Source organism: Megascapheus bottae, chromosome 16 (genome assembly GCF_031878675.1).
Source record: "Megascapheus bottae isolate mThoBot1 chromosome 16, mThoBot2.hap1, whole genome shotgun sequence".
In the NCBI taxonomy this organism is placed as follows: Eukaryota; Metazoa; Chordata; class Mammalia; order Rodentia; family Geomyidae; genus Megascapheus; species Megascapheus bottae.
In genome coordinates this window covers 21,709,494-21,731,590 of record NC_143524.1, presented here as the reverse complement: position 1 = coordinate 21,731,590, position 22,097 = coordinate 21,709,494, and the positions used below count along the sequence as shown (strand labels likewise).

At 37.8% G+C, this 22,097-nt stretch overlaps 1 protein-coding gene and 1 pseudogene across 7 annotated transcripts in view; one reads left to right on the top strand and one right to left on the bottom strand.

The window, feature by feature from the left end:
- Positions 1-22,097, top strand: part of Hipk3 (homeodomain interacting protein kinase 3) — a 71,625-nt gene that overhangs the window by 8,724 nt on the left and 40,804 nt on the right. For all 7 annotated transcript variants that reach the window (XM_090347916.1, XM_090347917.1, XM_090347911.1 and 4 more), the window contains exon 2: positions 19,158-20,256. In XM_090347916.1, the coding sequence (XP_090204042.1) occupies positions 19,158-20,256 (1,099 nt within the window). The remainder of the gene's footprint in view (positions 1-19,157; positions 20,257-22,097) is intronic.
- On the bottom strand, positions 15,607-15,726 carry LOC150053000 (U4 spliceosomal RNA; annotated as a pseudogene).

Genomic DNA, 22,097 nt, shown 5'->3' with positions numbered 1-22,097 from the left:
TGGTTCAAAGCCAGCCCAGGCAGGAGACTCTGATCTCCAATAAACTACTCAGAAAAGCAGGAAATGGTGCTGTGGTTCAAGTAGAGTGCTCATTCTGAGTGAAAAGAAGCTCTGGAACACTGTCAAAGCTCAGAGTTCTAGCAAAAAAAAGTCTTCAAATATAGATTACTGTACTTTACCTGTGAACCTTTTCTTTTTTTCTTTTTTGCTGCCAGTCCTAGGCTTGGGCACTGTCCTCAAAGACTTTCTGAAGGCTAGAGCTTTACCACCTGAGCCTCAGCACCACTTCCGTTTTTTTTCTATGTACATGGTACTGAGGAATAGAACCTGGGTATTCGTGCATGCTAGGCAAGCACTCTTCCATAGGCCAAACTCCCAGTCCCCCTTTCTTTTCTTTTTTTGGCCAGTCCTGGGGCTTGAACTCAGGGCCTGAGCACTGTCCATGGGCTTTTCCCTCAAGGCTAGTGCTTTACCACTTGAGCCACAGTACCACTTTTGGCTTTTCTATGTGTGTGGTACCGAGGAATCAACCTGGGTTTTCATGTATGCTAATAAAGTGCTCTACCACTAGGCTAAACTTCCGGCCCTTGAACCTTTTCCTGTTTTTTTTTTTTTTTTTTAATTGGTCATGGGGCTTGAAATCTGGGCCGGGGTGCTGTCCCTGAGCTCTTCAGCTCAAGGCTACCGTCCTGCCCATTGAGCCACAGTGTCACTTCCGGTCCCCTACTGTATAATTTTATAGTAACTGAATAATTTAAAGATTGCTGTACTGAAATTTAATCTATTTCTAGCATGATTGATGTATACGTACTATTTCATGATTTAATAGGAATACTTTAAAATTTCACGAGTGTTCCTATTTTAGTAGTTTATTTCCAGGTAATGATAATGGTTCAGTGGTGATTTTTAGTTTTCAAGGTTATGTAAATAAGTTACATTTCAAATGTTAATGTGATAAACATTGTTATGAAATAACTGGCATATTTATATATAGTTAATATATAATAATTATTTTCATATCTGAGATTCTATACAGCTTCATATGCAGATGCCTGATTGAAAAATGATATGAGGGGCTAGAAGTGATGCTGTGGCTCAAGTGTAGAATGCTAGCCTTGAGAAAGCTCAAGGACAGTGCCCAGGCCCTGAGTTCAAGCCAGGACCGGCAAACACACCGTGTGTGTGTGTCTGTGTGTGGTCAGTTTTGGACCTTAAGAAATTTTTAGTTATTTAAAAATGAATTTTTAATCAGTAATCTATATCTACACTGCAGTCATTTCTAGTCAACTAATCCTATTTTTTCTTATTTTATCTATGGTACTACAGCTGGCCGTAATTTTGAACTATAAAATGTCTTAGGTATAGTTACTTACATAACTTCAAACTGAATTAAACTTTCAAAATATCTTCATAACTTTGTTATATTTTGTATATGTTCAGATCTCACATAGATATATTTGAAGTAGCAGGTTTTTCTTAACATTTTCTAGTTGTGGCATATGTAATTTTAATATCATGCTTAGGAAGTGTGGCTTTTGTACTAACATAACATTTTTAAAAACTCAGGTTTTTTTTCTTGAGGTCTGCAGAAGAAGAAAATTTATGTGACCATTTGTAAGTCAGATCAGTTTGAAGTCTTAGTATACAGCTTATAAGCTGCCAAGTGTGGGTCACATAAAAAAGTTAATGATTAGAGGAAGTCACATACAAACTGAAGGAGTTCTAATAGATGTCTAAGACTTATATGTTCTTGCTTTAAGGTACTGTTTTGAGAAGTTGCTTGTTTTCTCTCCTCTTTAGGTCTTTGAACATCATATTTTTCTTTTTTAACTTTATATAAATCTCTGTCCTGTCCACTTCCTCACATTTGTCATGAGAATAAAACAAACTTGAATTAAAAAAATTTTTTAACATAGTTTTGTTCTTCCTGTTGTTTGACTTGATGCTAAAGTTTCCTGAAGCCATTTTTTAAAAGGCCCTTTCAGTTGACTTGACTGAACCTTGAAATTTGCGGTCTGTGTGTTAGGAAGGATTTTAAAAGTACTATATCAAATTTCTTAATAAGAGTATTTTAAGAATGCTTGCCTACCATCACCGAGGCCTTCTTTACCTTGATCCTGGGATAGATCCCTAGAATATACTTGCATTAACTAAAATGCATAAGCAGTATCAAACAAAAAGTTCCAAACCCTTTGAATTTAGCATTGTTATATCAGTGTGGATTCTTAATAGGATTTGGAAAGTATAAATAGTTTTCCAGTTAAACTCTGAAAATCTCAAAGTATTCTTAATGAAGCTTTTGAAAAACAAAGTAGTATAATCAGATTTATATAATGAATATTTATCTTTTTTAAAAAGCTTTTTACAACTCAGTGTTCTGTTTATATTGGGGAGTGTCAGCCACTTTCATTCTACTGGCTTTTCAGGACTTGAATTCTTACAGTATTTATTGACACGATAATTCACTCTCAGGTCTGAATGTAGTGTTAAGACAGTGGAAAAACATAAAATGCAATGTTAAATTTGTTCAGAGAAGCCCATTGATTCTGTAAATTTTCATTTGAATCATTTCTTATAAAATTTATTTTTAGTGGAATAGCGGTGAATATTTGGTTAAATTATTATTTATGCCAGGTTTGGGCACTTTCCTTTAGTTTTTTTTTTTTTTTTTTTTCTCAAAGCTGGCACTCTACCACTTGAGCCACATCTCTACTTAAGCTTTTTGGTGGTCATTTGGAGATAAGAGGCTTACAAACTTTTCAGCCTGAGTTTGATTTTCAGATCTGTTTCCTGAGTAGTTAGGATTATAGGCATGAGCACTAATGCTCAAGTAATCAAATTGTTAATCTAGGATTTGACTAGATTAATTTCAAACAGTGAAATTCATTCATGGTTTGAATTTTAGGTAGATTGGGAAGACTTGATAAGAATCATTTGAACTTGGACTTCTTTAATATTCATTTATTTTTGTTTGAAAGTTAATGCTCTTATCAACAAAAAGTTTGTTTCTTTGTTTGTTTTTTATGGGTCATTGGGCTTGAACTCAGCCTGGGTGCTGTCCCTCAGCTCTTCAGCTCAAGGCTACTGCCCTACCCTTGAGCCAAGCCCCACTTCCCATTTCTAGAGGTTAATTGGAGATAAGAGTCTCAGGTCCTTTTGTGCCTGAGCTGGCTTTGAACTGCGATCCTCAGATATCAGTCTCTGGAGTAGCTAGGATTACAGGGTGAGCCACGTCGCTTGACAACAAAAAGTGTTTTATGGAGATTCTTTTGAGACAGTTTTTCCTAGAAAGTAGAGAACTAATACTTCCTATTAAGGGAGTAGTTCAGAACCCAAACTTGCATTTTCTTTTTTTTAGTAATGCATTGGGAGTTATTGGTCATTGTATGAAGAATTTAAGTAAAAAAAACAACCTTGCTTTGAGTTAAAATTATATAAATTAAATTTTAATTGCTAATATTAAACTTGCCTCAAGCGAGAGCTCCAATTATTTTTATCCCTAGCCAATCTGTCAGTATTATCATTTCTGATTTTATATAGCTTTAAAAAATGTAGAAAATTTTTAAGAAAGAGTAGTCTTTTTTCTAGACTTGTTAAGGTACAGATTTATAATGGCAGGGTGATTTCTAGCACCTTTGAAAAGTCCAGCAGATCATTTTCTGTTCCAAAAGTTGGAATATTTTGCTAAGTCAGATGAAGCTTGTTATTTAAAAGGCTGATTGTGTTATAGTCAACACATTCTCTAGATACTTTGTTAACAATACAACTGGAAAATACCCAAGCCTTTAGTATTTTCAAATAAATGTTTTATGGGCATCTGAGTGGTTTAATCAATGGAAGGTGAAACTTACTTATACTAGGTTATTTAGAGTATCCTGCTTTTTATTTCCAAGAAGACATATTCTATTTTTTTTGTAAATATACACTTGAAACAAAGTGAGAAATGAATGGCTAAACACAATTTTTTATTATTAACCATGTAGGCTTTAATATATTTTTATAGACCCTTGAATAGACTAGTATTATGATTCTTTGTATTTTCAAGAATGAAAAGCTTTTCTTTCTTTTTTTTTTTTTTTATGGTCAGTCATGGGGCTTGAACTCTGGGCCTGGGTGTTGTCCCTGAGCTCTTCAGCTCAATGCTACTGCCCTGCCCCTGGAGCCACAGCGCCACTTCTGGTTTTCTAGTGGTTAATGGGAGATAAGAGTCTCAGGGACTTTAGTACCCAGGCTGGCTTTGAATCTTGATCCTCAGACCTCAGCTTCCTGAGTAGCTAGGATTAGAGGTGTGAGCCACTATGCCCAGCTTACTTTTTAAGTTTTAGCATAATTTTGTTATATTTACTTATTTGTGCCAGTATTTGGGCTTGAACTCAGGTCTTTTTGTTCAGGTTTTTACTCAGCCACAGGTCCACTTCTGGCTATTTGGATTTAATTGGCAGTGAAAGTCTTATGGACTTTTCTGCCCAGGTTGGCTTTGAATCTCAATCCTCAAATATCAGCTTCCTAAATAGCTGTGATAACTGATATGAGCCACCAACTCTGTTTTCTTATTTATTATTAAGTGTTGGTCCTGCAGCTTGAATTGACAGCTAACACGCTACCAATTGAGTCACAGATTCACTGCTAGCTTTTTGGTGGTTAGAGATGAGTGCCCAGCTTCATTTTGTTTTTAAGTGATCATTTCAAATTATAAAAAAGCATTTTTGGCTTATGGACCATGCAAAAATAGACTGGGTCAATTTTGGCCAACTGTAATTTGTGGGTTCTTATTCTAACCAAACAAAATGGATACTGTCATTGTTTTTCACTTTTTTGTGTCTTTTTATAGGGTTGTGGTTTTTATTGCAAGGAATGTCCTCTTGTATGTAACAAACTCATTTATCCTTTCCTACACAGCAAACTTCTTCCCACCTACCTCCAAAACTTAATGATAGAGGAACATGTTTCTTTTCTTTTTTCTTTTTGCCAGTTCTGGGGTTTGTACTCAGGGCCTGAGCACTGTCCCTGAGCTTTTCTCACAGCTAAAGCTCTACCACATGAGCCAAACACCACTTCAGCTTTTTCTATGTATGTGGTACCAAGGAATCCAACCCCGGTCTTTGTGCATGCTTGGCAAGCACTCTGCCACTAGGGCCAAACTCCTGGCCCAGATGAACATGTTTCTGAATTCCGAATAATTTTGTGTCTTTCAGGGATACACATGAATCATCTTTTATTTATTTATTTATTTGATCATGGGGCTTGAACTCTAGGCCTGGGCACTACCCCTGAGCTCTTCAGCTCAAAGATACCGCCCTACCCCACTTCCGGTTTTCTGGTGGTTAATTGGAACTAAGAGTCTCACAGACTTCAGTGCTGAGGCTGGCTTTGAACTGCGATCTTCAGATCTCAGCCTCCTGAGTAGCTAAGATTACAGGAGTAAGCCAGCTCGCCCCAGCTTTATTTATTTTTTAAATTGGTGCTACTGGGGTTTGAATTCAGGGATTTGTACTTACTCCACTTGCTTGCTCAGCTGGCACTTTGTCATTAGAAGCATACCTCCAGCCCTGCTTTTTGCAGGTTATTTTGTTGGAGATAGCCAGAATTTCTGCTATAGGCTATCCTTGAACTGCCACATCTCAGCTGAGTAAGTAGTTTATATTATAAGCATGAGTTACTTTCATATGATAGTCTTCCCCCCCCTTTTTTTTTTTTTGCTTTGTGCTTTTTTCATCCTTATGTTAACCTTATTAGTGATGTGGTTATGTGCATACATGTGTTTACCTTTACCTCTTCTTAGAAAGGAGTCCATTGTGAAAAATGTTTTATTTTTTCATTTTGTCCTGGGGTTTGAACTCGGGGCCTGGCACAGTCCTTGAGCTTTCTCAAGGCTGGTGCTCTACCACTTGAGCCACAGCACCATTTCTGGCTTTTTCTCTGTATGTGGTACTGAGCAATCCAACACAGGGCTTCATGAATGCTACGCCAGCACTCTACCACTAGGCCACACTCTGGCCCCAAGAATATTTTATTCTTTGCTAGGGCTTCCTGTTCACAAATGTATTCTTTATTTACATTGGAAAGTCTCTGTCTGTCTGTCATCTATATCTCTTTTATGTGTTGTAAGAAATGAAAACCAGTGACTTGGCAATACTATGTAAGTCAAATGCTCTACCACTGTCTTTCTTACTTCCTTTCATTTGTTCATTCATTCATTCTTGGAAAAAGTGTAGTATCAGCATGTACAAAAGATGTTATTCCTATTTACTGTTAAAGTTTAACTCTCATTTAAAAATTAATATAATTTCAAACTGAAATTATAGCAAGGAATGAAATTGATTTCTATGGGACTGCCATCCAGTTTATAAACTGAAAGATAACATATTGGAATTTCCTCACTTTCTTTTCTTTCCATTCATGTTTGTCATTTCCATGTATGTTTTTCTGCCTTTACCTAATACTCAATACACCAAGAAACCTGGTACTAGAACTGTAGGGTAGTCAACCTTCTGTATCTGTAGATTCTACATTCATAGAGTCAACCAACTAGGGAACTAAAATAATTGAAAAATATGTATTTATACTAACTTTATAGTCTATTTTCCTTTTAGTATTCTCTAAATAATATTATGGCAAACTTTTACATATTGTTTACATTATAATAGTGTAATCTAGAGATGATTTGAGATAATGTGTGTGGGTTATGCATACATGGTCTATTATTTAAAGGACTTGAATATTCACTGGATTTGGGGTATCCTTAAGGTATTCTAGAACCAATCCCCCTTAGATTCTGAGAAAAGTTTGTATAGTTTATTTCTTCTTTATCATATATTTTACAATGAATGACACATGGTCTTCTATAACCTTTTTTCTTTCTTTTTTTTTTTTTGGTAGATCAGCCTGGGCACTGTCCCTGAGCTCTTCAGCTCAAGGCTACCACCCTACTCTTGAGCCACGCCCCACTTCCCGTTTTCTAGAGGTTAATTGGAAGTAAGAGTCTCAGGTCCTTTTGGGTCTGAGCTGGCTTTGAACCTTGATCCTCAGACCTCAGCCTCCTGAGTAGCTAGGATTACAGGCGTGAGCTACCGTGCCTGGCTTACAACTTGTTGTCTTTAGGGCCATGAAAAACAAAAAAATGAGAAAGTGGTTTTAGACTAAAGAGTAAGAAATATGACATAGACTGTCATTAAGTGGACAGCCCAATGAAATTTTCTCGCCCTGGATAAGAAAAAATGTATCTGTCCTGGAATGAATGACCAAGGACTGTGGTCATGCACACATGGATTGTATTAAATATTATAAATGAATCAAAGCTAAAATAAGTGAGTGCCATAGAAAAGGCATAGTGATCTGAGAGAATGACTTATAAAGTCACATGTTGAGATATTGGAAAGAAAGTGATTAAAAAAAAATACCTTCCAAGTAGATGAGCTCAAAGTGTACATTCATAGAGTGATGCACACCTAATCACATTTGTATATATATTTATTGAGATGGGTCAACATATAATAAAATCAAGTTGAAAAAATGTATTTCAAAAAAAGGAAATGATACAATCAACACCACCAAGTTTATATATGTAATTTAGGTTAATCCCTTTTATTACACTTAGTCAGTTCAGACATGTACCTTACCCTTGATTTTTGGCATTTTTGAAATGAATACATATTAAAATCAATGATATTTTTAATAGTTTTTCTTTTTTGAGTATGTGTGTATGTGGCGTGTAAATATATTATGACTGTTATAAGCCACACTTGTTTTTCAGTTTTCATTTCATAAATACATAACAGTATCCAGTAGTACTTTGGAGAATGTTATTTTTTTTTTTTGCAAGGGTTGTGTCTTTGTGAGAATCTGACATATAGCAATATAACACATTTGTCTTCAACTTTGCTTTCTAAAGTGATTGTATTTTTCACTATCATATGAGCATGTTAGTCTATTCTTTTTCAACTTTAGGTATCCTGTTTTTGCCATTTATTTATCAGTTGTGGGACTTGACCTCTGGGCCTGGACGCTATCCCTGAGCTCTTCAGCTCAAGGCTACCTCCCTACCCCTTGAGCCACAGTGCCACTCCAGTTTTATGTTGGATAAGTAGAGATGAGTCTCACCAACTTTAGTTCCTGGGCTGGTTTTGAACCACGATCCTGAGATCTTACCCTCCTGAGTAGCTAGGATTACAGTCATGAGTCTCTTATTTAAAGAAAAACCTTCAAAAATTGATAATATATTGAAAGAATAGTATCAATTTAAGCTGGATGTGATTAAAAAAACCAAAGTATTACATAAGGGTTAAAACTTTAGATACTCCAGTTTTTTTCTATTTTTTTTTTATTGTAATTAGTAAAAGGGTTACATGATATTTGCCAGATAGAAGGTGCATTAATTCACATACATTGATACCCTTTCACATGTCTTGGTACCCATTACCCTCCCCCCCCCACACCCCCCACCCGTCTTGGTTTTCCCCCCTTCCCTATCAAATTTCAAATAACCAAATACAAATAAATTCAATATATCAGATAACAAAGTGAGATACTATAACAATATGAGATTTTTTTTTTTGTAGTTAGTCTTTGGTACAGGAAGTTGGAAATGTCATTGGTGAAGAGTTTTAATCTTATTTGTCTTTTTGAAGAAAATTCTAGTACTCCAGTGGAGAATAAATTAACATATGTGGATGTAAAACGTTACAAAGCAAGGGACAAATACAGCATAAAATTGTCTGGATGGATTCATGTAGAATGTAGCCATTCTGTGAGTACGGTTTAGGGAATCAGTAACCTAGACAGCCATCTTCCTGCTTGCTTTTCTTTTAGTCAACTTCTTCAATCTTTTTGGTGAGGTTAGTATGAATTGGACAATACTGAAGTAAGTAGCCACCAATTTAATCTCTGTAAAATAGAACATAACTACATGTATTTTAACTTGATTGTCTACAATGACAAAGAAATATAGTGAAGTTGGGCATCAGTGGCTCATGCCTGTACTCCTAGCTATTCAGGAGGCTGAGATGTGAGGATTATGGTTTGAAACCAGCCTACAGAGGAAAGTTTGTAAGACTTTTACCTCCAATAAATTACTCAGAAAAAGCCAGAAGTAAAGTTAAGGCTCTAGAGGGAGAGCATAAGCCTTGACAAAGAAACTCAGCAACCGCACCTAGGCCCAGAGTGTAAACTCCAGGACTGACAAAAATAAGAGGAAAAAAGTGGGTTGAATTATAAGTAAACCAACTTATTTACTAGAAAATCAGTATATAAAAATTAATAATATACAAAAGAAGTTACTATTGGATTTAATTAATCTCCCATTTGTTTTATAATATGTATTATGTTGTCAAAGTAATAGAATTTGTAAACCTTAAACTTAACTGTGAGAATTATGCCATACATCTTTGTTTGGTAATGGTAGAATTAGAAGAATGTTAATACACTATTTGATAATATCCACTGTAGATGCAGCAAAGAGATTGAAGTGGATGTGATTTAACAGTATTGACAATCACTTAACTTGTCATTTGAAAATTAACTCTGGGAAGGGCTGGGAACGTGGCCTAGGGGTAGAGTGCTCGCCCAGTGTGCATGAAGCCCTGGGTTCACTTCCTCGGTACCACATACAGAGAAAAAGCCAGAAAGCGGTGCTGTGGCTCAGGTGGTAGAGTGCTAGCCTTGAGAATGCTCAAGTACAGTGCCCAGGCCCTCACTTCAAGCCCCAGGACTGGAGGAAAAAAAAAAAAAGAAGAAAGAAAGAAAGAAAACTTGAAAATTAAGTTAGTAGAAACTTTTTTTTTTTTTTTTTTTTTTTTTAGGAAAGTAAGATAGGATCTCAATATGTAGTCCAGGCAGGCTTGAGTATTGGGATTGTATACTTGTATGTGCCACCACACCCCACCTAATATTCGTAACAATTTCTCTATTTTTTTCAAGTATGGCCCAAATGAACTGAAGTGACCTCTGTAATGATTTGGGAATGCAAACTAATATCAATTAGTCTTAGTTGTAGTGTTTAGTATTTTTCATCAGTAACTCAAATGAAAGGCCTAAGTGTTCTTTTTAGGCTCTGACAGCAGTAAGCATTGGCTAATAGTGTAGAAGTGATGATGAAGAATTATAGATGTCTCTTCAAACCTGTTAAGATGGCTGTTAGAAATGAGGAAGTGTGGAGAATGATGAAAGGCATGACAGTGATCAAAGATGCATTGTATTCACAAACTGCTTTGTTGAATGGCAACTCCTTTGTCTGGCAATAAAAACAAAAACAAAAACAAAACGAAGCTTTTTGGGGGGAGAGGGGTGGGAGGTCAGTTATGGGGTTTGAACTCTGGGCCTTGGCCCTATCCCTGAGCTCTTCAGCTCAAAGCAAGTGCTCTACCATTTGAGCCACAGTGCCACTTGCAGTTTTCTGGTGGTTAATTGGAGATAAGAGTCTCCTAGATTTTTGTGTTTGGCTGGCTTTAACCGCAATCCTCAGATCTCAGCCTCCTTAGTAGCTAGGATTATAGGCTTGAGCCACTACTGCCCAGCCTTTTGTTTTTTTTTTTTAAGGAAGTAGTTGTGGTTGTGGAGAAATGTGAATCTTTGTGTGCTGCTGGTGGGAATGTAAAATGGCAGAACTGTAATGGAAAATTGGTGTGGCAGTGATACAAAAGAATCAGAATTACCAGCAATTGTACTTCTAGGTATATCAAAAGAGATACTTGTTGGGGCCAGGAGCTTGGCCTACTGGTAGAGTGCTTGCCTAGGATGCCTGAAAACATGAGTTCAATTCCTTGGTATCACAAATAGAAAAAGCCAGAAGTGGTGCTATGCCCAAAGGCAGTGTTCAGGCCCTGAGTTCAAGCCCCAGGACTGGCAAATAAAAAAAATAAAATATAGAGATATTTGTATACCTATGTGCATAGCAACATTATATGTATTAGTCAAATCATAGAAGCAACCCAAGTATCCAAAGATGGATAAATAAAATGCATACACACTATCAAATGCTGTTTAGTCTTACAAAGGAAGAAAATCCCACCACCTACTATTTGGAATCTTAAAGACTATATGGTAAGTCACAAAAGGCAAATACTGTATGAGACAAGTTATGAGTTATAACTAGATTAGTCATAGTCAGTAGTGATTGCTATAGGAGAAAGAACACAAGGAATTACTGTTTACTGACTGTAGAGTTTGGCTAATACGAGGGATGTTGGAATGATGGTGATCATGCAATATGAATGTACTTTATGTCTCTGAATAGAACACTTAAAAATGGTGTAAGGATAAAGTCCATTATATATACACAATCATATTTTTTTAAAAGGAGAAGACTTGAAAAGTAGAGATTTTGGCATGTAGGAAAGAAATTTAATAAGGAGAATGCATGGCATTATTACTTTTTATTATTAAATCTCTTTGTCATGTCAGAATATATTTAATGGAAGAGCTCTTACATATCAGAATTTGACAGAAAGTAATTCAGAAATTTCATATTAGCTAATGAATTGACTACATTAGTAAAGTATTTCTATCTTCTCTCTTTCAGAAAGCTAGATATTATGTGTAATGAAAAATGAGGATGCTAACTGGGTATGGTGACACATGCCTGGAGTCTTGCAACTGGGGAGGCTAAGCAGTAGAGTTGAAAGAGGCCATCCTAGGGCCATGTGGAGAGAACCTGACTCCCCAAAGCCAAAACAACAGCAAAAAGGGCAAAAAATATCTCACTTCATCTAGCAGTAGTCAGACCAGACTGTGGTCAGTATTGGTTACATTGCTAGTTGGAGCAGTGTGAAAAGATGAGAACCATTTGGAGAGGGATCAGATGGGATTTAAAGTTTACAGAGTGGATGGGTAAAATGTATTCAGTAGTCTATTTGATTGCTATCATAAGACTCCTTGGACTGAGTAATTTATAAAAGATGTTTATTGGGCATGCTTTTGTACATTGGGAAGGTCTAAGGTCAAGGCACCAGCACATTCAGTAGCTAGTGAACAAAGGCTCTGCTTCAAAGATGTACCTACCTCTAGCTTTGATGTCAACCTGTGGAAAGGGTGTTACAAGCTCCCTGTCTGTCTCTCTGTCTCTCTCTCCTTCTCTCTCCCTCTGTCTGTCTCTGTCTCTCTCCCCCTGCCTATCTCTCTCTCTCTCTGCAGTTTTTTTTTTTTTTTTTATGACAGTGTCTTGATATATAGCCCATACTGGCTTTGTTAGATTACAGGTCTGAACCACCACTACTAGCACCAAAGCCTCTCTGCCACCATCCCACCTCTAGTATACTAGGATTTGAACTAAAGGCTTCATTCATGCTCAACTTGCTTGCTCTATCAACTGAACTGTGCTTCTATCCTAGCTTTTGCTGTTCTTTTTCCAAGGTCCCATACCAGGACTCAGACTCAAAACTATGATTTTGGTCACAGACTAGCACTCTTAACAACTGAACCATGCCTCCAACCATTTTTGCTTGATCTCAAGGCCTGAGCACTGTCCTTGAGCTTCTTTGTTTAAGGCTAGTGCACTGCTACTCGAGCCACACCTCCACTTCTGGCCTTTTGGTAGTTACAGATAAGAGTCTGAGTTTCTAGGGGGTGTGGGGGGGGGGAGGGAAATGGGTACCAAGACATGTGAAAGGGTATCAATGTACGTGAATTAATGCACCTTCTATCTGGCAAATATCATGTAACCCTTTTACTAATTACAATAAAAAAATGCAAAAAAAAAAAAAAAAGAGTCTGAGTTTCCTGGCTAGGTTGTCGTTGAACTATGATCCAAGATGTCAGTCTCCTCAATAGGTAGGTGAGTCAGCCACCGGCACTTGGTCTGCTGGTTATTTTTGGAGATAGAATCTCTCAGATTTTTCCTGCTAAGCATGATTTCAAACTTATACTCTGGATCTTAGCTTCCAAAGTAGTTCAGGAGTAGTGCCTTTGTTTTTGTTCCAGTCCTGGGCTTGAACTCAGGGCATGGGAGCTATCCCTGAGATACTTTTGCTAACGTGTAGTGAAGAGTCTCACAGTCTTTACTGCCTGAGCTGCCTTCAAACTTTGATCCTTAGATCTGTTTTCTGAGTAGATAGGATTACAGGTGTGGGCCACCAGTGCCTGAAAGGCCTCTTTTATAAAAAAGCATTCTTCCCATTAGTGGGAAGGAGCTCTTATGACTTAGCTACCTCCTAAAGACCTCAGTTCTGGAAGTTGAGTTTCAACACAGACATTCTGAGTGGACACATTTAGCATATGTCAGGTTAAAGTACTTGAAATAATCAAGCCTGAGGTCTAGAAGCTTAACGATTACTCTAATAAGAGTCTTTACTATATTCCTGAGTAATACTTTATAGGCAGTCCTAGTTTACTAAGGGATGATATTTCAAAACTTCCTTCCTTAGTTTATAAGAGCAAATGACAAAGTCATGAATAATGTAGCTGAAGAGTGTAACACAGTATATATTACAATGAAAAAAAAAATAGAAAATAGGGGGGGTGGGGGGGAGGGTAATGGGTACCAAGACATGTGAAAGGGTATCAATGTATGTGAATTAATGCACCTTCTATCTGGCAAATATCATGTAACCCTTTTATTAATTACAATAAAAATATTTAAAAAAAATAGAAAATAAAACTACCAAACAGTGTTTTGGGCTCTCTCTTCAGGTTTTAGTAATTCCTGTGTGTGTAGCACAGCATATAATTCATAAACATGGTACATACCTTATCTTATCTTATCTTATCTGGTTGTTACTTTATGTGATGGAGGGGGGTAAGAGATGGGGAAGACTTAATACCTGGACATGACAGGGAGTCTCAGTAGTCAGGTTAATTGGTAATTTACATTTTGTCTTTGTATTCTTTTATAATTGTTTATAGCATATCACCTCTATTTTTTCAGATGTCTGGGAATGTGTTATGTGATATTCATCTCTATATATTTTTAATTTTTTGTTATTATAAGGGGTTATAGGTACATAAGTCAGGTAGAGAGTACATTTCTTTTTGGGCAATGTCACCCCTTCCCTGTCTCTCCTAGTCCTGGGCTTGAGCTCAGGGCCTGGGCACTGTCCTTGGACTTTCTCAAGGCTATAGCTCTACCACTTGAGCCTCAGCACCACTTCTGGCTTTTTTCTATGTGTATAGAACCAAGGAATCGAACCTGAGCCTTTGTGCATGCTAGGCAAGCACTCTACCACTAGGCCAAACTCCTGGCCCCTCTCCAAGTTTATTTTTAAAAATTTCTTTTGAGATTAGTCCTTTAGAGCATGAGGACTGAAAATTAGTTGATGAGTGATGACTGCTGCGAGCACCCATGCTTGGCCTTTTCTCATAGCCCTGGCTTCCTTACAGCATGTGTCACACTTGTCACGTGGTAGCTCAGGGCTGCAAACACTGGTGTGTAAGCAACAAGGCAAAGTACGTTCTTCTGACCTGCCCTTGGAAATGACAGTGTTAACCTATGCTGGTATCTCTCAACCTGTCCTGAGCTTGACCAAGGCTGGAGTGGATCAGCAATTCTTACTGCAAAACTGATAGAGGCACAAATAATTTTCAACTCCCACAAAAGGGAATTTGGAAATGATTCCACATTTCAACTGGAGAAATGAAGACGCTGACCTAGAAACTGTCTAGAACTTTCCCATGGCACACAGCAGGTGGGATGGAGTAATGGGAAATGGAAGTTTGGCTTCAGGCTCAGCAGCCAGCTCATTGCACAGACAGAGCCTTGGTCAGAGAAACAGTTTATGTCAGTTATTACTGCCTGGATGACTTGTTTAACAAAGTGCCCCAAAGTGGTTTATAAAAGTCATTGTTGCCACCCATATGTTCATGGGCTGTGAGGCTGTTAATCTCTGTTAACTCTGGCTATTGCTGGGGCTACTGAGATCTCTGTGGGTACAGGGCCACCAGAGTTTCTGTATGACAGGCAGGGATTGAATGATGTTACCATTAGCCAAGGAAGGTACAAAGGACTGGCATCTGTTGGAATCTTGTAGCATATCTGAAGACCCATCACAGGATCCTTCTGGTCCTATGGGGAAGTCTAGGTATTCCTGCCTTCTTTGTCCCCACTGACAAAGCTCTCTCCATCACACCTGAAGAGACATCCAGAATGCAGCTTACTAATGACGGCAGCAAGGACTGTGGTTCTTCCTATCTTTATGCTCTGCCGAGTCCTTGTGCTTGATTATCTTTAGTGTATTACCGTAAGGCTCTAAGAGGGCTACTCCATTGCAAATTACCATGACTTTTATTTTTGTGGTTGCTGTTTTTTCTTTTTTTTGTTGTTGTTGTTGCCAGTCCTGGGCTTGGGCTCAGGGCCTGAGCACTGACTGTCCTTGGGTTTTTTCAAGGCTAGAGCTCTACCACTTGATCCACAACACCACTTCCGGCTTCTTATGTGGTACCAAGGAATTGAAACCAGGTCTTCGTGCATGCTAGGCAAACACTACCACTAGGCCAAATTCCCAGCCCTGGTTTTTTCTTTTTGTTTTTGTTTTTTTTCTTGATGTAGAGTCTTAAGGTGGCATAGCCCAGTTTGCCTTGACCTTGTTATTTGCCTGACTGAATGCTGGGATTATAGTCACGTTTCATCATGTCCAACTCAAAATCTCTCACAATTTCTCAGCACTGCACTCAAGGCTGGAAGAAAAAGACTGTTCTAATTCTTCAGAAAAATTATTTTGTTAAAATTAGTATACATTTCAATTAGCAATAATCGTGCCTTGGATAAACCTCATTGGCTAGATACTGCCACTGTGCAAAGCTTAAAATTAGCATATATTTCAATATGAAGGGATTTCATTGTGACATTTCTATACATGCACATATGTACTTTGAACAAATTCACCCATTAACAGCCATGGCTATTACAAAGAATGTTTTATTGTTAATCTGTGTCTAGGTAATATAGTTTAAAAATTAGGAGAATCAGCTGGGCATGGTGGCTCACGCCAGATCTGAGGATCAAGGTTTAAAGCCAGCCTGGGCACAAAAGCACCTAAGACTCTTATCTCCAATTAACCTCTAGAAAATGGGGAAATGGGGCTTGGCTTAAGGGTAGGGTGGTAGCCTTGAGCTGAAGAGCTCAGGGACATGGCCCAGGCCCAGAGGTAGTGTAGTAGCCCACTAAAAAAAAAAAAGGATTTTTCAGTGGAGTTTCATTTCATTCAAAGAATGATAAAGCTAGTGGTAGTGGCTTACACCTATACCCCTAGCTATTCAGCCCTCTGAGACTTGGAAGATAGAGATTCAAAACTAGCCAAGGGAGGAAAATCTGTTGAATACAGCCTGGGTGCTGTCCCTTAGCTTTTTAGCACAAGGTTGACATTGTACTACTTGAGCCATAGTTCCGTTTTTGTTGTTCTTTTTTTTATGTTATATAAAATTGTCAGATTTTTTTATTGTAATTAATATTTGCCAGATAGAAGGTGCATTAATTCACATATATTGATACCATTTCACATGTCTTGGTCCTGTTCTACTGGAGATAGAGTTGCAAAGACTAGCTGGGAGCGGTGGCTCATGCCTGTAATCCTAGCTACTCAGGAGGCTGAGATCTGAGGATCAAGGTTCAAAGCCAGCCCAGACACAAAAGAACCTGAGACTCTTGAATCCAGTTAACCTCCAGAAAATAGGAAATGGGGCTTGGCTTAAGGGTAGGGTGGTAGCCTACAGTTCAAGAGCTCAGGACAAGCCCCATGACCCACCCACACACACAAAAAAAAGTTGCAAAGACTTTTCTGCCACAGCTGACTTTAAACTATGATCCTCAGTTTCAGTCTCCTGAGTAGCTAGGATTATTGGTGTTCTTCACTGGTGATTGGCTTTGATTTTTTAAAATAAAGTAGAAAGAGGAATAAATTATACCTTTAATCTCAAATGTAGGGTATGTTTTCTTTCCCTTTTTATCACATCTTAACTTTATAACCTGGTTCTAATTGGAATGTCTTTCTGAACTTTAATTTTCGTAGCAGCAAATTGAGGGATATTGTTATTAGAATTTTTCTTTTTTTGAGGGCTGGTCATGGGACTTGGGCCCGGTCAGGCCTGGGCACTGTCCCTGAGCTCTTCAGCTCAAGGCTAGCACTCTACCTCTTGAGCCAGAGCACCACTTCCACTTTCGGTTTTTGAGTGGTTAATTGGCAATAAGAGTCTCATGGGTTTTAGTGCCCTGGCTGGCTTTCAACCCCTGTCCTCAGATCTCAGCCTCCTGAGTTGGTAGGATTACAGGTGTGAACCACTGTGCCCAGTTATCTTCTAATTTTTATAGATTTTTTTGCAAATAGATTTTCCTATTAGGGAAATTCTGAATTTCTTTGGTATAAATATGAGAACATGGCATATTAAAATGAGGATTCTATCAAATGGCTATTTAGATTTAGGTTTACTTGATGAATGATAGACCAAATAATTGGATTGGCAGATTGAATACCTGTCTGACTCATTTTAATAGGTTTCCTTTTCAAGCTATGGTACTGAGGATTTTTGTTATTGTGTATGTTTTCTGTCCATTTACACAGTGCAGCACTTGCTGTATTTCATGCTATATAAATTCTCAGAACCACAGCTTGAAAAAGAAACCTTATTAAAATGAGCTCAATAAATAATAGTTATAGGAAAGAAAATCAAGTATGCCAGTAGAAGTATTTAATTCTTTTTTATACCTGTGTTAAATTGGGATAAAATATCTTTTACAAAATTATTATGTATTTAATGGTAATGTATAGTTAGAATGTGTGTTATTTTACCCTCACTAACTTCAGCTCCTTTTTGGATACAGGGGTAAAATACAGAGGATGTCATTTAGTCTGGGAGCTTAGAATGATTTATAACATAACCTATTTTTTCAAATATAGGTATAACCTACTTTTCAAAAATAAGTGAGCTAAGGTCTGTTGTTTGAATAATGTCTTAAAAAATATCCACATAGGGCCAGGAGTTTGACCTAGTGATAGAATGCTTGCCTAGCATACACAAAGACCAGATTTCGATTTCCTTAGTACCACATACATAGAAAAGCTGGAAGCGATGCTGTGGCTCAAGGGGTAGAGAGCTAACCTTGAAGAAGAGCCCAAAGACAGTGCTCAGGCCCTGAGCCCTGAGTTTAAGCCCCAGGACTGGCAAAAAATAATCCGCATAATAAAAAATTGAAAACAGGCAGCATACTGGTTACCACAAAAAGCTGGAGGTGGAGCTATAGCTTAGGTGGTAGAATGTTAGCCTTGAGCAAAATACTCAGCGTCAGTGTCCAGGCTATACATTCAATCCCCAGTCTACGTCAGTTCTTCAGCTCTAGGCTTAGGGAATGGTAAACTATATTTATATAATATATATTTTATATCCTTGTTATTGGTTCACATTTTTTCTTTTCTGGGATTTGAACTCAGAGCCTTGAACTTGCTAGGCAGTGCTGTACTACTTGAGCCATGCTTCTATCCTGTTTCATAGATTTTAGTTCAGTGGTCTTCCTTATCTTCTCCCACCCTTCCTTCCACTCCCCCCCCCTTTTTTTTTTAAATGTAGCCTAGGCTAAAATTAAACTCCCAATACTCCATCTCTATTTCTTCCTCCTGGGAAATATTGATTGGGAATACAGATGTTACCACATCTGACCTGAGTGCCTTATCATTATTATTATTATTGTTATTGTTATTTTTGCCTGGGCTTGAGCTCAGGGCCTGAGTACTGTCCTTGGACTTTATCAAGGCTAGGGCTCTACCACTTGAGCCTCAGCACCACTTCTGGCTTTTTTCTGTGCATGTGGTGCCTAGGAATCGAATCCTGGTCTTTGTGCATGTTAGGTAAGCACTCTTACCACTAGGCCAAACTCGCGGCCCTATTTTTTTTTTGCCATTGTGGGGCTCGAACTCAGGTCTTGAGCACTGTCCTTAGACTTTTCTCAAGGCTAGAGCTCTACCACTTGAGCCATAGCACTCTTTCCAGCTTTATTCTATGTATGTGGTATCGAGGAATCAAACTTGGGTCTTCGTGCATGCTAGGCAAGCTCTCTACCACAGGCCAAACTCCCAGCCCCCAGAGTGCCTTATTTTTACCACATGTTCTCCAACTGGAAAAATTTAAAGGAATTATTATTATTTTACCAAATTGTGCATTTCCCCTGAGATTTAAATTTGATGATTTCCTCCCCCCCCACCTTTTTTTTTTTTTGGCTAACACTTGCTTTTCTTCTTTTGTAGGTATGGCCTCACAAGTCTTGGTCTACCCACCATACGTTTATCAAACTCAGTCAAGTGCCTTTTGTAGTGTGAAGAAACTCAAAGTAGAGTCAAGCAGTTGTGTTTTCCAGGAAAGAAACTATCCACGGACCTATGTGAATGGTAGAAACTTTGGAAATTCTCATTCTCTCACAAAGGATAGTGCTTTTCAGACAAAGATACCATTTCATAGACCTCGAGGACACAGTTTTTCATTGCAGACAAGTGCTGTTGTTTTCAAAAACACTGCAGGTGCTACAAAGGTCATAGCAGCTCCACTGCAGCAAGCCTCTGTGGAGGTACCTCAGATTGGGGCGTGGCGACACAGGTTACATTTCCTAGAGGGCCCCCAGCGATGTGGATTGAAGCGCAAGAGTGAGGAACTGGATAATCATAGCAGCGCAATGCAGATTGTCGATGAGCTGTCCATTCTTCCTGCAATGTTGCAAACCAACATGGGAAACCCAGTGACAGTTGTGACAGCCACCACAGGATCAAAACAGAATTGTACCACTGGAGAAGGCGACTATCAGTTAGTACAACACGAAGTCTTATGTTCCATAAAGAACACGTATGAAGTCCTCGATTTTCTGGGTCGAGGCACTTTTGGTCAGGTTGTTAAGTGCTGGAAAAGAGGGACAAATGAAATTGTAGCAATCAAAATTTTGAAGAATCACCCTTCCTACGCTCGTCAAGGTCAAATAGAAGTGAGCATATTGGCAAGGCTCAGCACTGAAAATGCTGATGAATATAACTTCGTACGAGCTTATGAATGCTTTCAGCACCGTAACCATACTTGCTTAGTCTTTGAGATGCTGGAACAAAACTTGTATGATTTTCTGAAACAAAATAAATTTAGTCCTCTGCCACTAAAAGTGATTCGACCTATTCTTCAACAAGTAGCCACTGCACTGAAAAAATTGAAAAGTCTCGGTTTAATTCATGCTGACCTCAAACCAGAGAATATTATGTTGGTGGATCCTGTTCGGCAGCCATACAGAGTTAAAGTAATAGACTTTGGGTCGGCCAGTCATGTATCAAAGACTGTGTGTTCAACATACCTACAATCTCGGTACTACAGGTAGGTGACAGCTACTTTTTGTCTATTTAGTGTTGAATTTTGCTAAAGAAGGTATTTTGTGTGTATGAAGAAAAGATCAATTTATGCCTGAAGTTTTAAAACAATTTGAAAAATGGCATAAACATTGCTGTCCTATGCTAAAGATATTTGACTAATATTAGTAGAAGACAAGAAGGAATGCTATGTGATTGATGATCACATGCATGTCTTTAAATGGGTTGGTAAAGTTTTTATTTATAGTAATTTCGGTATCTTTCCTCATTTCAACACTTGGGAGAAAAACTTTAAAGACATGTAAATGGACATTTAGAAAAATAGTTTAAATTCTCAGTTTTAATTAGTGGTTTGAGGCTTTAAATGTATTTATAAAACTTCTATGAATATGTATATGTATCTATAAATTTTTAATTAATTTATTTTTCTCCCCTACATACTTGGGTGTTGGTTCTGTGGGGAATTTGTCAGGGATTTAAATTCTTTTATTTCTATTTTTTTGTGCTGGTGGTGGTGCTTGAGCTCAGGACCAGGACACTGTCTCTGAGCCTTTTTGCTCAAGGCTAGCACTTCACCACTTGAACCACAGTTCCACTTCCCTGTGGGAGGAATTTGAAGAAGAAAATAGACTCAAATGTTGGTACAATGCCATAATGAATGGAACACCAATCTGAAGTACAGTGGTTTGAGAAGCTAGAGGCTAGCTAATGGTTACCAACATACAAAGTAGCAAGCATTTTCTTTGTAAGTTTGATTGTTTTTTTCTTTTTGTGCTTATCGTGGGGCAGATCTTATTAATTTCACACAATTAGTTTTAGTTGATTCTCTCTGCTCCTGACATTATTTTTCAGTTTAACAAACCATAAAGATCAGCTTTTTAGTTGATTTTTTTTTTTGGAAATTTATTTAAAAATCTTTAATTGCATGAAAAGAATAGTGCTTTCTTTTCTTCCTTCTGTTTGTATATTATGGATTGAGTCTTAAGAGCTTTTTGTGGTTGGCTAGTGTATTACATAAACTTCCAGCTTCAGCTGCTTGGACCTATATTTAGTTTCCATGTTAGTAAATGACTTCACTTTATTTGGGTTCTACATTATTCTCCATATCAGATTTAGCACTGTGTTATCCCTGGCCATTCTTTGAAATCTTTTGGTTGAGAGTTAAAACAAAAAAGCCTTATTTAATTCTTTTTATACTGAAAATATCAATTGGCTTATTAAGTATTTCACTATTTGTTTGCACTTTATGTTTGGAACCCTGCTATTTGTCTTTGCTTATGACTCTGTTACTTTTAAGTCTGATTTTAGGTAATAAACAAAAGTGTGTTGTGTTTTTTTCATTCTTTGTTAAAAAGTTATTGTGTGTTTAAATGAAAGCAGGAAGTGGAAATGTACCAAATGGGGTATTTTCAGATCAGCCCAGTAGGAATCCCATACCCCAGTTTCCAGGGTTCATGTGTTTCTCTGTTTCTTTGAACTGTGTAACACAAATGTAGTAGGGATATCTTAAAATAGACAGGGAGAGGCCAGAAATTGTTGACTACTATAGATGGTGAGGCTGTCTAGCTCTTGCAGTGATAGAAGCCAGAAGTACATGGTAAGGGCATTGATTTGCTCAAGGTCAGCATGTTCTAAATTCAGCCGCTTGACTATGGTTTCTGTCAGGAACACGTAGGGCTTGTGAATGCATAAAAGGTTTTAGTAGCAGAAGGTGCTCTATTTATGAGGTGTGGTGGGAACATTTGGGTCATGAATCTCTTTTAAAATGTAGAATTTTTAGTCTGTGGTTTTGAGGCATTTTAGAGCACAAAGTGGGTAGAAAGCACCCTGTTAAGCAGTCATATTCTT